At 45.6% G+C, this 14,653-nt stretch overlaps 1 protein-coding gene across 1 annotated transcript in view; it reads left to right on the plus strand.

Annotated features, from left to right (window-relative positions):
- Positions 1–14,653, plus strand: part of MLYCD (malonyl-CoA decarboxylase) — a 444,184-nt gene that overhangs the window by 251,671 nt on the left and 177,860 nt on the right. The window contains exon 4 of the mRNA XM_086945881.1: positions 590–739. Coding sequence (XP_086802007.1) covers positions 590–739 — 150 coding nt within the window. The remainder of the gene's footprint in view (positions 1–589; positions 740–14,653) is intronic.

A 14,653-nucleotide genomic window follows, 5' to 3' on the forward strand; every position in this document is an offset into this window, starting at 1 on the left:
TGAACAGACTTTGGAATATTGGAGCTCCTGGCTTCTACTGACCATTAGTAGCCCAGAGCTCTCCATTGTTTTCAACAGAGCTCCCAACAGTCCAATGTTATAATATAAAATATTACACCTGACGAGGATCACCAAAACTGAAGACTGAACCCTTCAGGTTAGTATTTATCATAAGACTTGTTGCAAAATAAGTAGTGAATGGGAACACCAGATATACACGTATCCCTCACTTGTGGTTAGATTCTAACTATTCCTTTTTTATACTTTGGCTCTTGTATACCCTGCTGACTACCTTGCCACTGATTATATTTATGTGGATGTGTAGTTCTCCTCAAAACTTCTTAATATGAAAAAAAATGATCAAAATGGAAGATCATGTTACTGGTGTGTTCATGACCAGAAAGGGATGTGAGATGCACAAGCAGGCTGTAAATGTTACACTGATCAACTTCATGCATCCCTGTATGGCACTTGGGTTCCTAAAAATTAGTAATTTGTGGAAGGGATGCTTTTTAAAACTTTGGCTGTCTTGACTACCTGTGAATTGAGTGTTAGTGCTAATTGAAGTTTTGGATTCTGATTTCTGCAGGCCATAGTGAAGGAAGTCTCGACTTTGGAAACTGAAGATGTGGCTAAGATTTCAGCAGCCATTTTTTACTCTATCAGCCTGGCTCAGCAGGGCCTACAGGGAGTGGAACTGGGAAATTACCTCATCAAGAGAGTTGTGAAAGAGCTGAAGGTAGGTTAACGTGCTCTCGAATGAAGATACTCCTGTCCCAGGTCAGAGACCAATCAACATATTCAGGTGAAGCTAGTCACTAAAGTAACTGTGGAAATATTGCTCAGGTATGCGTTTTTCAAACAGGTTCCAACAAGCGACTACAGTGCTTTCCCTTCCTTTTCTATTCTTTCACAGAGAGCGATTTGAAGCTTAGGATATTGGCAATTTAGCTTGGAACTTGACATTAGTTTTGGGATGAAGTTTGGAAGATGCACATTACCATACATTGTTCATCTTTATCTTTTTGCATACAAGGTGGTGACGTAATAGAAATGCGGCACACCAAGGTATTACTGCTTGAAAATCCAGTTCTAGCTCCTATTTAATATGGTGGTGGAACAAAGTAGGGATAACCACCAAATCCCCATAACGTTGTGGTCAAGGCGACTACAATTGCAGTAATTACTTCTCCCCTGCACATGTTTGAAATATAGGCTTAAATGGTACAGTTGTAAATCACACTGGTATTCGATTTCATTTCTTGGTTCTTTATTCAATTTTCTTCAATGGATGATATTTGTTCACAATCCACTTAGTTCCTGCGGTTACTAGCCAACATGTGTTTTGTCACTTAAGAGGGAATAAACCTGCAACTTCTTCCTGGCTTCTGTGTAGTGCGTACTCCCAGGCCGACGAACACAACCAAAACTGAAATCTGTGCCTGATGGGGCACCAGGTCTAAATATCAGCTCTTTGATTAGGATAGAGTGACCGGGGAAAAAGATACGACTTATAAGACAATTCCACAGAACCCAATTCGGGTCGGAAGTATCACCGAATTTAAGAAACCTGAAAGACAAGCTCATAGCCCTGAAGAAGTTGCAGGTTTATTCCCTGTTCAGATGAAACACGTGTTGGCTAGGAACCTCAGCAACTGAAGAACCGGGTTTTAGAACCCAGCGGCGCCAGGGGAAACGCCCGATATCTTCGGGTTCACCTGTCTTAGAATACAGAGACACGGTATACTTCTCGGTGACGTCAAAGACCAAATTTATTGGCTGCAACCAGGAACAGAGGTCTACGAAGCACAACACGGGTGGTTCGCTAGAGACTGCACAAATTCAGTATTGCGAGACATCATCTTTTATGCTAAAAATCACATTCCTGACTAGCATCAATTACTTACAAACTGTCCAATCACACAGTGACATTTCAAAGGTATCGCATAACGACAAGCCCACTTTCCGTTGTCCAGCTCACCAGAAATGACAAGGCAAAATCCAACATTCCTGCTCGGACAGGCCAGACAAACCCATAATAAAAGGACCTCAACCCAAATCATAAATAAGCCATAAAAAGGAAGGAACAGAAACCGATGAGAAGCAAGATAGAAGGGTGTGTGCATGTACCATAAACTCAGCAATGTCCTGCTCTTTGATCTCTATCTGACCAGCTGCCTAACAAGGAACTGGCTCAACAAGGTTAGCCTTGGGCAAGGGAGTCAGTTCGTCCAGGTCACACAAAAGTCAGCTAAAGGTGTACGTGTCCCAAAGACTCGTTCGGCCGCAGTCATCGGCCTATGTGAGGGCAACCACAAAATGGCTGCCGTACACAAAATGGAACCCGTAGGTTCGAACGAAATCCCTGAATATGTAGTGTTTCCATAGATCGATTATGACGAAAACACTCGTACATGCCGCACTCGTCATTTGCGGTCCGCTGATACCAAAATAGTCTCAATACGACGACCTTTATTGAACGGGTTCAGAATCACGGAACCTCACAACTAAGTGGCTTGTGAAAAACTATCAATTGTAGAAAATGAAATTAACAACCAAGAAATTAAAACAAATACCAGTGTGATTTATAATTGTACCATTTATGTCTTTATTTCAAACGAGTGCAGGGGAATAGTATTTACATCTTTATCTTTTGTTTCTGTTGATATAATAGTGTTCAGTTAATCTGAACATTACCTAATGACGAACTTCATCTGTAATATTATAATGAATTTTGACGTACTGCAGATGTTGCTTTGTGCAGTTTAATTTTTTGAGCAATTTTAAGTAGGTCACAGTCCAAGACCACCTCAGCTATGTAACATTCACATAGACATTTTCTTTAAAGAAAAAATAGCATTTATGGGTTTCCAGCAAAACATGTCCTCAAAGGCAAATGAGGGGGTCTTCACTGTTTTTCAGCAATGGGGAATCTTGATTCACCCCAGTGTATTTTGGATGTAGATTGTCTACAGACATAACGAGCCAGCTTCTTTGCTTATGCTCTCAGGCTCGTCCTCATCCTAAAAAATGACAGTATTGACAATAAATAAATGTTATATCACCTAGAGTAACGCTTTTCCCATTTTAAGGAGCGGAAGGATGAAGAGTTTCAAGATCATGCCTTGCAGACAGCACTCCATGTCAGCAGCGTGCACTTAACTTGGTGAGCAATCCGTTAGGAAGGAGGTGGGATCCCAAAAAATACTAAGGGCTCGATTACAATACGTGCTGGAACTGTTCAACCATTGGTCGGAGCCCTTCTGCCCGCATCGTAATCGGCTGGTCGGATTCCTTTCCGACTGACCCATTTCGATAGGATTGGTCAGAAGGGAATCCGAATTGGTTTTCCGAATGGCTTCTGATGGGCTCAGAGAGCCCGTCCGCCATCCGGAAACCCTGCAGTAAACCTTCGGCCGGCTCTTTCCTGCCGAGGGATTACAATGGCAGATTCCCACTGTTTTTCTGTGCTGGCCTATCTGACACAGAAAGGCATTGTGAATCTGTGTTTGTGGGCCCCCATGGGTGTAAGCTGCCAAATGGTGGCATAGGGGGCAGAGAGTGGCCGTCCGCCATCCGGAAACCCTGCAGTAAACCCTCGGCCGGCTCTTTCCTGCTGAGGGATTACAAGGTCAGATTCCCACTGTCTTTCTGGCTGGCCTTTCTGACACAAAGGATTTGGGAATCTGCGTTTGGGGCCCCACATGGGTGTAAGCTGCCAAATGGTGGCATAGGGGGCACAAATGGTGCCCCCCTGTTGATCCCTGCATCGGGTGGCAGGCACCTTGAGGTGCTTGTGCACAAAAACTGGAGTCTAGAGGGAAAGACAGAGCTAGGACGCCCCCCACTCAATAAGTCATCAAACAAAACAAGTCCTAGTTCTCACTGCAATATTTTTTAAAGATATATAGAAATCGCTGGTTGCTTGTAGATCACACCAGGGAGTTCCTTAATCTAGGGATACTCATGATCTCTTAATCTATTGCTTGAATAAAAAGCAGCCTCGCTCTGATCTCGACAGTACAAGACAGCACAAGACTCACATACACTTTGAACGGACAAAAAATGTGTGAATAGCGAGATGGCACCTCACGGGCGCACCACCAATGGGACCCCTGGTTGGTACTCACCAGGATGGCCCTGTTATCATCATTGGTGCCATCAAGCTTTAACGGAAACGTGTCTCAAACCCAAAGTGTAAAGACAGTGCGTGGTGCAGTGAACACAACTTATATGTAACAAAAACTAACAACATTAAACATTTAAACATATAAGATACTGTGCAACTAGGACATTAAACTTTACTTCTGTTCCTTTCTCTGTTGCAAGCAGTAAAGCACTTAAATTAAAAAAGGAGAGTGTGAAGACTACCTATCACTTCACACCCCACTTACAGCCGACATGTTTCATTGCCGTGGTATAAATCAGGCAATTTCCTCAGGGCCACTCAATTTGAAAGCCACTGCTAAAGACGCTGTGCTGCCAATGCTGTAATAAAAACAGACAAACATATATGGGGTTACCTGTCTGGCCACCAAACTGGGAGGTAGCCGAGAGGAAAACCGTAGGAAATGTGCCCACTCGTTCGGCGTTCGAGTAATGAGAAGACGCCGAACGATTATTCTCCACGGGTGAGATCGGAGGGTTTTGTTGATAGGGGGAGAATCTTTGCTCACTGTATTATTATGCATTATGGTTGCGCTGTAAAAGGGGCTTGACGACCTGGCTTAATATTTTATTGCAGCAACCTTATTGAAGGGAGATAGGACTTCGCTCACCGAAGGGGGCACATTTCCTACGGTTTTCCTCTCGGCTGGTAGGAGATGTTAAACCACGCAAAGGGTAATTATGATACTCTGTAGCAAGCACAGCATGAAAGTTAGACTGCTTAATTTCTACCTCCCAGTTTGGTGGCCAGACAGGTAACCCCATATATGTTTGTCTGTTTTTATTACAGCATTGGCAGCACAGCGTCTTTAGCAGTGGCTTTCAAATTGAGTGGCCCTGAGGAAATTGCCTGATTTATACCACGGCAATGAAACATGTCGGCTGTAAGTGGGGTGTGAAGTGATAGGTAGTCTTCACACTCTCCTTTTTTAATTTAAGTGTTTTACTGTTTGCAACAGAGAAAGGAACAGAAGTAAAGTTTAATGTCCTAGTTGCACAGTATCTTATATGTTTAAATGTTTAATGTTGTTAGTTTTTGTTACATATAAGTTGTGTTCACTGCACCACGCACTGTCTTTACACTTTGGGTTTGAGACACGTTTCCGTTAAAGCTTGATGGCACCAATGATGATAACAGGGCCATCCTGGTGAGTACCAACCAGGGGTCCCATTGGTGGTGCGCCCGTGAGGTGCCATCTCGCTATTCACACATTTTTTGTCCGTTCAAAGTGTATGTGAGTCTTGTGCTGTCTTGTACTGTCGAGATCAGAGCGAGGCTGCTTTTTATTCAAGCAATAGATTAAGAGATCATGAGTATCCCTAGATTAAGGAACTCCCTGGTGTGATCTACAAGCAACCAGCGATTTCTATATATCTTTAAAAAATATTGCAGTGAGAACTAGGACTTGTTTTGTTTGATGACCTTGAGGTGCTTGCCACGGGGTGCAGGGATGAACTACACATCTGCTCTTTGCAATGAGAGCATGCATTCTATTTGGAATGCATGCTCCTATTGTAAAGTATAGGATTACGACGAATATTAATTCCTGGGCCGAAGCCGACGTGAGGAGGTTGCTCGGTTCCAGTTTCAAAGCGATCTCGGAAGGACTCCGGTCTATACGACATCAAAATCAGGCCCTAAGATGTTAACATTTGTGCCAGTTCTCAAGTGTTTGAGACACTTGCTGATCAAGAGGGTCCCTGTGGCTCTCGCTGGGTTGCCACTTCGTCTTCAGCATTGTGAGTGCATTGCTTGATGCAAGAAGTGGCTGCCTTCTCCCCTTTGTATGTATCGTTTTGCAGCTCCAGGACCAGTAGCCGAAGAAAAAGTGCTATTTTATCATACTGGATAAGAAATGAACGGGAGAGCATAATCATCAGAAACAGATAAGCCTCCTCCTAATTAATTAATTAATTGTGGTTTTGTAATGCACTAGAATCGACTCCCGAAGGAGTATCTCTGCGCAGTAGACCGCTGGGAAACCCATCCTGGCTTTCCCTGTGAGATGGTCCCTACTGGGTATCTCCAAGGTGAAACCAGGCATCCCCGGCATATGTGGGGGGCCGTTGTGGAGATGAGGCAAGCTAATGCCCAGAGTTGCCGAGTGTGATCCCTGGTTAGAGTAGGCACCGAGATGAGAATTATCGAGTCCGCTGACCCTGGTCCACGACCATGCCGCGTCTGGAATTGAACCCTGGTCCCGGGATGTCCTCTGCTTTCGGGTCTGGCGCCTCTAACCAGTGAGCCACACCAATCCACTGAGTGACCTACTTTTGTCACCTGTGTACCCCTTCTGCATTTTAGAGACCCCCTGCATGGCATAGCCTCTTCCCACTTCAGTGTGGACATGACTGATAGATTACAAGATCCATATTGTAGCTTTCTCATTTCACTTTGCGTTAACTTTTAGTGCTTAACCCCTTCGCTGCTGATGACGAGCTCAGCACGTCATCAGCCACGGTGGTCGTGTGCGGATGACGAGCTGAGCTCGTCATGTAAGGCGGCTTTTAGAAAAAAGACGCACAGCGCAAAAATAACCGCCGCACGCATGTGGTTAATTTATAAATGAAAGATTGCCGGTCCACGGCCGATGCCACCAGGGTTCGAAATACCACAGCTGTGCAGTCTTCACAGCTTTGCCTCAGGCGGCACTCCCCCCCCCCCCCCCTCTTTATCTCACTCTTGCAGGTTTCTCCTGTCCCCCTTTCTTACGCGCTTTCTGTCTTTTCTTCCTCCGTCTTTCCGCTTTGTGTGTTTTTTCCCTTGGTAAATGTCTGGTGGGGAGAATAGTTGCTGGTCCCCAAATATAAGAGCAGGCGGCCTCCACCTGCAACAACCGGCTCAAATTATGTTTCAACAGAGAATAATATGAGATATCAGCCTTTGCCACGTCACGTACCACTTTTGGATGCATGTTATACAGCGCATTGTAATTTTGTGATTTAGGTGAAAAAACAATATTTTCAGCATTGTAATTGAGGCTGTTTGTCTCCGTCCTGCAGTGCAGCTCCTCGCCACCATCGCAGAAGTTCTGCTTCGGTTCGGGCTTGGAAGGCTTTCACATCGCTTTAAGTTACTAACTCTCTCTGTCTTCTGAGGATTATTTAAACCTCTCACGAAGCCCCTGCGCCCTGCAGTGCCCAAAGGAACTGAAGGAGAGCCAGGCACGGGGCAGGAATGAATGACCTTGGTGTTTCAACTGAGATCAGTTCAGCCAGGATCAATGAACCTGTAGCTAAAAATCTAGTTTTTATCTGGAATTATCCCTCAGTGTAGCACACATTCTTAAACATAGTTGAGAACTTGAAATCCAGGCGGATTAACAGTTAAGAACAAACACTGCCCTTCTTCAATATTTCCAGGCGGTAGCATTTCGCTGAATTTTTTTCAGACATCAGAGGTGGTGCCAACAGAGCCGTGGGCTTTTATCTGGCCCTCCTGGACTTTTACCCAGCCTCCTGGAGCTATCGTTTTACTGTCGATTCAAGTTTTAACCAGACACCTGGTGTGCTTTCAGGCCTCTACGCTTAAAGTGATGGATGGAAATGCTCTAATCATTAAACCACTGAGCCTTTGAGCTGAAAAATGGCGATATGGACTGTTTTTCTGTTTGCAGAGTTTCCCTGCATTGGAGACCATGTTTAGAATGGGTCCTGCATTTGCAGTGTCATAGGCAGGAAGAGCTTCTCGCAGCAAGGTCCGCTGGGATCAGATCCTTGGCACACAGGGGCATGTGATACCAAAGGGGATGATGGACGGAGCGTTGGAGCAAATCAAACACTCACCCCCAGTCAACTGATCTGGGTTTAATCCATCATCATTCTTTATCTCACTCCGCCACCCCAGTTCAGACATGGCCATATGCAAATCAGTCTGACCCTGTGCCTCATGGGAACAGTCCAGCCCAAACTGCCAAGCCATGTCTTCCCTGGACCGGAAACAAGCATCCTGGGACCGTGTTCTGGCTAATTTCCTGGAGGCAGAAGGAGCTAAAATGGCTTCCTTGTGACGTGAGAGAAACGTGTGACGACTGGAAGAATGAGGAGCAAGCGTAATGAACGCTGATTGGAGATTCATAAGCGTCATCACTGTCATCCACCAACACTGTTATGCATTCCACTACGTCATCAGAAGTGCAGCAGAAAGCGGAGAGAACGGAACAACAGAGGACAGAAATGCAGTTGGGAAACAGTCATACGCCTGGCGAGTATTAATGCCGCTGTGAAGCAGTGAGACACTCCGCAGCTATCAAACCAAGCAGGTACAGTACAAACAGCATCCAACTGAATTTCAGGGTAGAGTCTATAACGTGTCCATTCACACATGATGGAAGATGCAGATGAGCTAAAATATCCAAAACTTAAGAAAATAAAGACTTAATCTCTCACCAGCTTGTAGTAAGTTTCCTCACCTCTACATCGATGTTGACAACAATCCCATGAGTGAGAGAAATATCAGCCTCAAATTCACGGTCTCTAAGTGGACAGTTAAACTGTCATTGAACCATGGCAACATGTTGAACACCAAAATAGGCAAAGAAAAGTCGCTCAAATCTAGGTAAAACACGTTTATCCATACATGCTTGTTAGTTCAAGGAGTGGTAGTTGTTGTGAGGGAGAGAGTACTGCTTCCGCTGGGGCACTTCCATGAAAGCAGATGCAAGAAGCGCTTACATAAGGAAACGTGCCCACACTGTGGGAGTACACACAAGTGTCACCTGTCCCAAAGTATTTGAAGAGAGGGCGAACTGTCAAGATGCAAAAGACGTAGAGACGCAGTAGGGTGATCAGGCCAGCTGAATCTCAGACGCTTTTGTGGCTGGAGGCAGTCAATGTCCAGATGACAGTAAGATGGCAGTTGCCTCCTTCACACAACAAACGCCCAGGGTACAGGCTGTCCAAGATGAGAAGGACGCTGGTGGGGTTTACTGGGCGTTTCTACGATTCCTTGAAATGTTTAGCTTTTCCTTGTTTAGACTTTTACTGGGTCCCAGAACAATCCTTGGTTTCCTTAAAGCTGAGTTACAATCTTCTTTCTGAGCAGCGTAGGTGAGTCCAAGAAACGTCGCCAACCTGTGGTACATACACAAGGATGCGTAGTCCAGGTGTAGTAGAAGATCCCTCTTTATTAGCAGGTAGTTAGGTGGCAAGTTACAGGATAGGAAGTTACAAGGAGAAACCCCACCAGGAGAGAGCTACCAGCTCCTCAGCCTGAGATGACCAACTGACAATCTCAACACAGTAAGGCACTCAAACATTCCATGATGTCACAGGACATTCTGAGAAAGTGGTAGAGAGGGAAAAGATATGGAAACCATTTACCACACTAGGCTTGCTTGAATCCAGTGGCAAAGTGAGCAAGGAACCCATGTCTGGGCATACCCTGCCAATTTAGGGCGAACAAAGCGATACCACAGGGGATGATGGACGGAGCATTGGAGCAAATCAAACACTCACCCCCACTCAACTGATCTGGGTTTAATCCATCACCGTTCTTTAGCTCACTCCACCACCCCAGTTCAGACATTGCCATATGCAAATCAGTCTGACCCTGTGCCTCATGGGAACAGTCCAGCCCGAACTGAAAAGTCATGTCTTTCCTGGACCGGAAACAAGCATCCTGGAACAGGTTTCTGGCTAATCAGTCGTCATCAGCCAGGCTAGTTTGAATCCATTGGCAAAGTGAGCAAGGGACACATCAGTTCGACCCTTCTTTGAGGTATTTGTAATAATCAGGACACCCTTGTAAATTGTTATCCAAGTAGGTTTATTCACAGGTAGTATCAGTATGTCCTTATCAACAAGTAGGTCATCATTATCAGGTATATAAGTCCTGTAGGGCAGCCCCACCAGGAGCAGCCTGGTAGCTGTTCAACCCCATCCACCAACTGTCACTCCAGGCATTCTACTCAAGGTCCATTCACCAACATTCCATACATAAGACACACACACACACAGGCTGAGCAGCTAGGACAGAGAAACATAGTGGATAAAACATCATGCAAGAATACTACAGTATTGCCTGTAAGAGCACCGACAGGATAAAACAAGAAAAGGTGGCAGGAAATGCCGCCCAGCATAATTGCCAGGGCCTAACAGAATTTCATCCATCACTTTTTAATCTTCTAGAATTTTCCGACTCATGCCTGACCTTGCACGTTACAGATGATGATGACAAGGAGCAGCGATCAAGGCGCTCTTGAAAGGTAAGTTTGCTACCGTCCTGAGGCAAATTAAAAGTCCTGTTGGCAGCAGGTTAAAGAGAGCCCGCCTCCTCCAGAAGAAACTCTCAGAAGTTACTCTGTGAGGTGCCGTCTTGACTGCTGGCAGAAGTGTGATTTATAATTTACAATCCCTTTTTCCTCTGTTCTCATTCTGGGAGTTTGATTAGGTTTCATGGAATTATGACAAATAAGGCATTTAAAGCAGAGGCATTACTCCCTTTCCCAATGAGGCTTTGCAGTTGAAAGGCTGTTTATCTCCAGAGGTTTTCTAGCTCGCGCCACTGCACACCCTCGTTCATAAATATGACACGCGCCTGGGCCCCAGTACGTCTTTTGCCCTAAGAGGTATGTTTAGCTCATCAATATTTGTTATAACCATCGACTGTTAGAAACAAAACAAAGGTGTGCTCAGCTGACTCCCTGGAGAAATCGATAGAGAGACGTAAGCAGAGAGCAAAGCAGTGTTCAATAATAAGAAAAGGGAATGGAAGGAAACGGAGAAAATAGAAAAAAGCCCTTAGTGGAGCCGATGAAATAAGAAAATGAATGTGTATGGCTTGTTGCAAAGGGTACTCGGCTTACTGTGCCTCCTTTAAGAATACATTGGAGTAGGGAGATATGTCTCAGTAACTCAGTTTATTGTCCTCATTCACATTTATCACATTACATAACATTTGAAGCACTTGGCCATGTACTTTTTATAAAGAACTCTTCCATTCAATCGATCAGCGGGTTGTTAAGCGCGCGACTCACCAGTGAGGGTCTCAAGGAGCTGTGTGGGGGTCGGGGTGGGGCAGTGGCATAATGAAACTTGAGGGCCCCCCCCTGCAAAGCACATGGAGGGGGGCCCCCCCAGGGGCCCGGCCCACCTCACCTCCTACCACTTTGCCCCACAGCCCAAAAATATGGTATATTTTGATTTGAAACCTCCAATATTTAATGAAATGCCTCTATATTGTCTTGCTCAAAGTTCTAATGAGAAAATGGGAAAAACACTTAACATATAAGCTGCGCCATTTGTATCAATACTGTCAAAAGCAGATTATTTAACTGAGGCAGCAATCAGAACAATGCCAAGGAGTGATCCTATTGTCTCAGGAACTGCCTCTGGCTGAAGAACAAAGAACTATGAAGGGTCTGAATTAGAATTGACATTAATGGACAATAACTTGAAACTTTGACAGACAAACTCAAACCTGCAGTTCCATAGACTCGACTGACAATATACAGGAGAAGTACACAAGATATAACTCAGTATCCTGTGAAATTCAAAAGACTGGTGCATTATCTGCATATCACACACAAGCGAATGTCATGAGTCACAGAAAGTGTCACAGACACACTTGTGCAAATGTGTTTCCATGTAATATTCAGGGATAGTGATGTGTGTTTTCAATAGTGTAACACAGCAGCTGCTCGCTAATATTACTGCAAATAATCTCTGTGAAAACCTCGCATTTCTCATATTTGTGAGGTCCTTTGATCCAAAAGAAGCTATTTTATAGATGTTGCATGAAACACAACATTCCTCTACAAAATGTCTGTAATAGACACACATCACCAACAATGAAAAAAAGCAAAGGTAAGTGGAATTTAAAACAATCTGTTCTAGAACCATTTAATGCCATCAGGGCAAGATTCTGCAGAACAGAGCTGGTTTTATCAGGGGGCCCCCTGAAAGTCTGAGGCCCTGGGCCGGAGTCCACTTTGCCCATGCCTTAAAACGTCTCTGGATGGCATCTGCCTTTAATGGATGCAACAATCTCCCATCCAGTAATGGCAGCCTCCGCGGCAGCAATTGTGACCTGGGGAAAGTAAAGGAGGCCCTGCAAGAGGCGATCCCAAGGATATGGCTCGACAAACATGACAAGTTGAGGTTCCGTGACAATTGTAAGTGGTGTTTTCGACTCGCACGAATATGGTCGAGTCTGGTATCTATGAACCGCAAATGACGAGTTTAGTAAGTGTGCGCAGTTTCGCTGTGCTAACTTAAACCGTTCGTTTGTTATGTGGGTTTTTCATCTGTACCCACGGGTTCCATCTTAGATACGGCATCCATTTTGTCTCTTGCCCTCAAGTAGCCTGCGAACGGACGCTGTCCGCTTCGCGACCCTGGGACTCCCAAGATATTGGCGGAAGACACGTGTTCTTTGAAAGTGTCTTTATGACGAGGGGGATGCTACTGTAAGGCAGATGGCGCCGCTTGAGGCTCATCTTGCCGCACGGGCTTATTGTCTCAGCCGTGCATCTCATTAGGCACGTCCCTTTGATGCCCGTATCTCGTGCTTCCCGATACCTCCCCTTTTACACCCTTTCCGATCTCCCCACTGTCTCCGTCTTCCTCTGCACCTGTCTTTGTTCCTATTTCGATCTACTTTACTGCTGATTGGAATTTGCTAATGGTGGGAAGATGGGTTTTTACAGTTGGGAACCGCCAAATGTTTCCGCACTTATGTTCCGGACCTTGTGTGTTTCAAAGTGACCAAAGCGACCCCTCTGGGAGCTAAATGTGGGAACCGGGTTGTAAACTTTTGTGTAACATGTTATCCTATGGGTAAAAACTGTATAAAAGGAGCGATCCACAGAACCAATTTGAAGCAGTCTCCCCGAACTACACTCGATGTACTTCCTGTGACTTCTGTGTTCCCTGCAGCAAATAAACCTTGAATCTTTGACGCCGAAGGAAGTGTCCCGTGTCTCTGTGACTTGTACGCCGGAGCAGGTTACCCACGAAGGTTTCAGGTGTTGTGCCCTGGCACCGCTGGGTCCAAAAGAACCCAGTCCTTCAGTTGGCGCCCAACGTGGGGCTGCATCAGTGGTACCGGTCCAAGCCCGACGATCGTGAGGAACTTCGTGTGAAATCTCCGAGGGAAGGTGCACCCCGCTTCATCGATCCTGTTGTCGAAATAAGTGGCCCGAAGACTTTTCCCGCGAAGATTCCCGCCTCCTGACGGCTGCGACGGACTGCTGCCCTGACTGTAGACCTGTTTTGGCGCCTGGCGTAGACCTTGGTATAGCGAGACGATTGACGGGCCTTCCTGAGGACGCCATCGATCTTTGAGTTAAGTATTTGTGGGTCGCTCCCAGAGTTCCTGGTTGTTGACACTTTAGCGAGTGTTTTTGTTGTACACGCTGTGTGAGTGTTTTTGTTGGTGACACTTTGCTAGCGTACTTTGTTGTTGTATTATTTGACGACTGCAGCCGCCAAAAACCGAGGGTTTTGTTCTTTGCTGGGACTTGGTAAATCCCGTAACCCTTGAAGTTTGTGAAACTCGGCTAGTGTGCAAGATGCCTGGTCGCAGTACTTTGTTCAGTTGTTTTAGACCTTGTGGTGCGGATTCCCTGCTGGAGGACTCGTGTCCGATACCTCCGGTTGGAACTCCTACTTATGACCTATATAGCAAACATGGGCTAGGCCCGATTGCTTTTAACGATTATTGGATTAAATATACAAAGAAAGACGGCGACCTTCGTTGGCCACCTCACGGTAGCTTCGAGGCGTCGATCTTAGATAATTTGGAAATAAAGTTGTTCGAACGTAAATCAAGGCCGGCCATGTTTGATGCCTTTCGGTTGTGGCGCAAAGAAGCCCGACAGAAAGAAATCAGACAGAATAAACGTAGTCAGCGAGATAATGTTGCTACCATAGTGAAGAAAGCTGAGCAGTTCCAGCGTGATAAGGAGGATAAGGATAAGGAAGTGTTTGAGAGGCTACAGCGTATGACCATAGATAAATGCTATCCCGCTTTGCCTACGGAGTCGGATAAGAAGGAAGAGGCAGTTGAGGATCCTTTAATGTCCTATCTTATGAAGTCGCCACCTCCGTACGTACAGGGTACCGCAGCTCCTGTGGTCCCTGCCGTACCTGTTCTTCCACCTATTGTTCCTCCACCAGTTCCTCAACCTGCACCCGCTCTTCCGACTGTTCCTGCTCCTTTGTCTGTTTCTATTCCTACTGCTCCTCCGCTTCCACATACTCCTGCTCCCGCTACTGCTCCTGTGTTGTTAACCCCTGTTGTTGCTACTGTTTCTACTCCTTCTCTTGTTAGTCCTGTGTCTTACTCTTCTCCCTCTACTCGTAATCGTAATTCTCCCCTTGCGACAAACTTCTTTCAGTCGCTCGGACCTGTTTTTGGGTCTGCTGGTTCTGATGGTCCTCAGAGACGTAGTCAGCTTCCTGGTAACAGAGAACGCGTTGCGCTATATAACATGGCGATGGGTTGGATGGTAAACCCTCTTAGAAATCCACCTCGTGTTGTCCT

The sequence above is a fragment of the Lissotriton vulgaris genome, chromosome 12 (assembly GCF_964263255.1).
Source record: "Lissotriton vulgaris chromosome 12, aLisVul1.2, whole genome shotgun sequence".
NCBI classification, from domain to species: Eukaryota; Metazoa; Chordata; class Amphibia; order Caudata; family Salamandridae; genus Lissotriton; species Lissotriton vulgaris.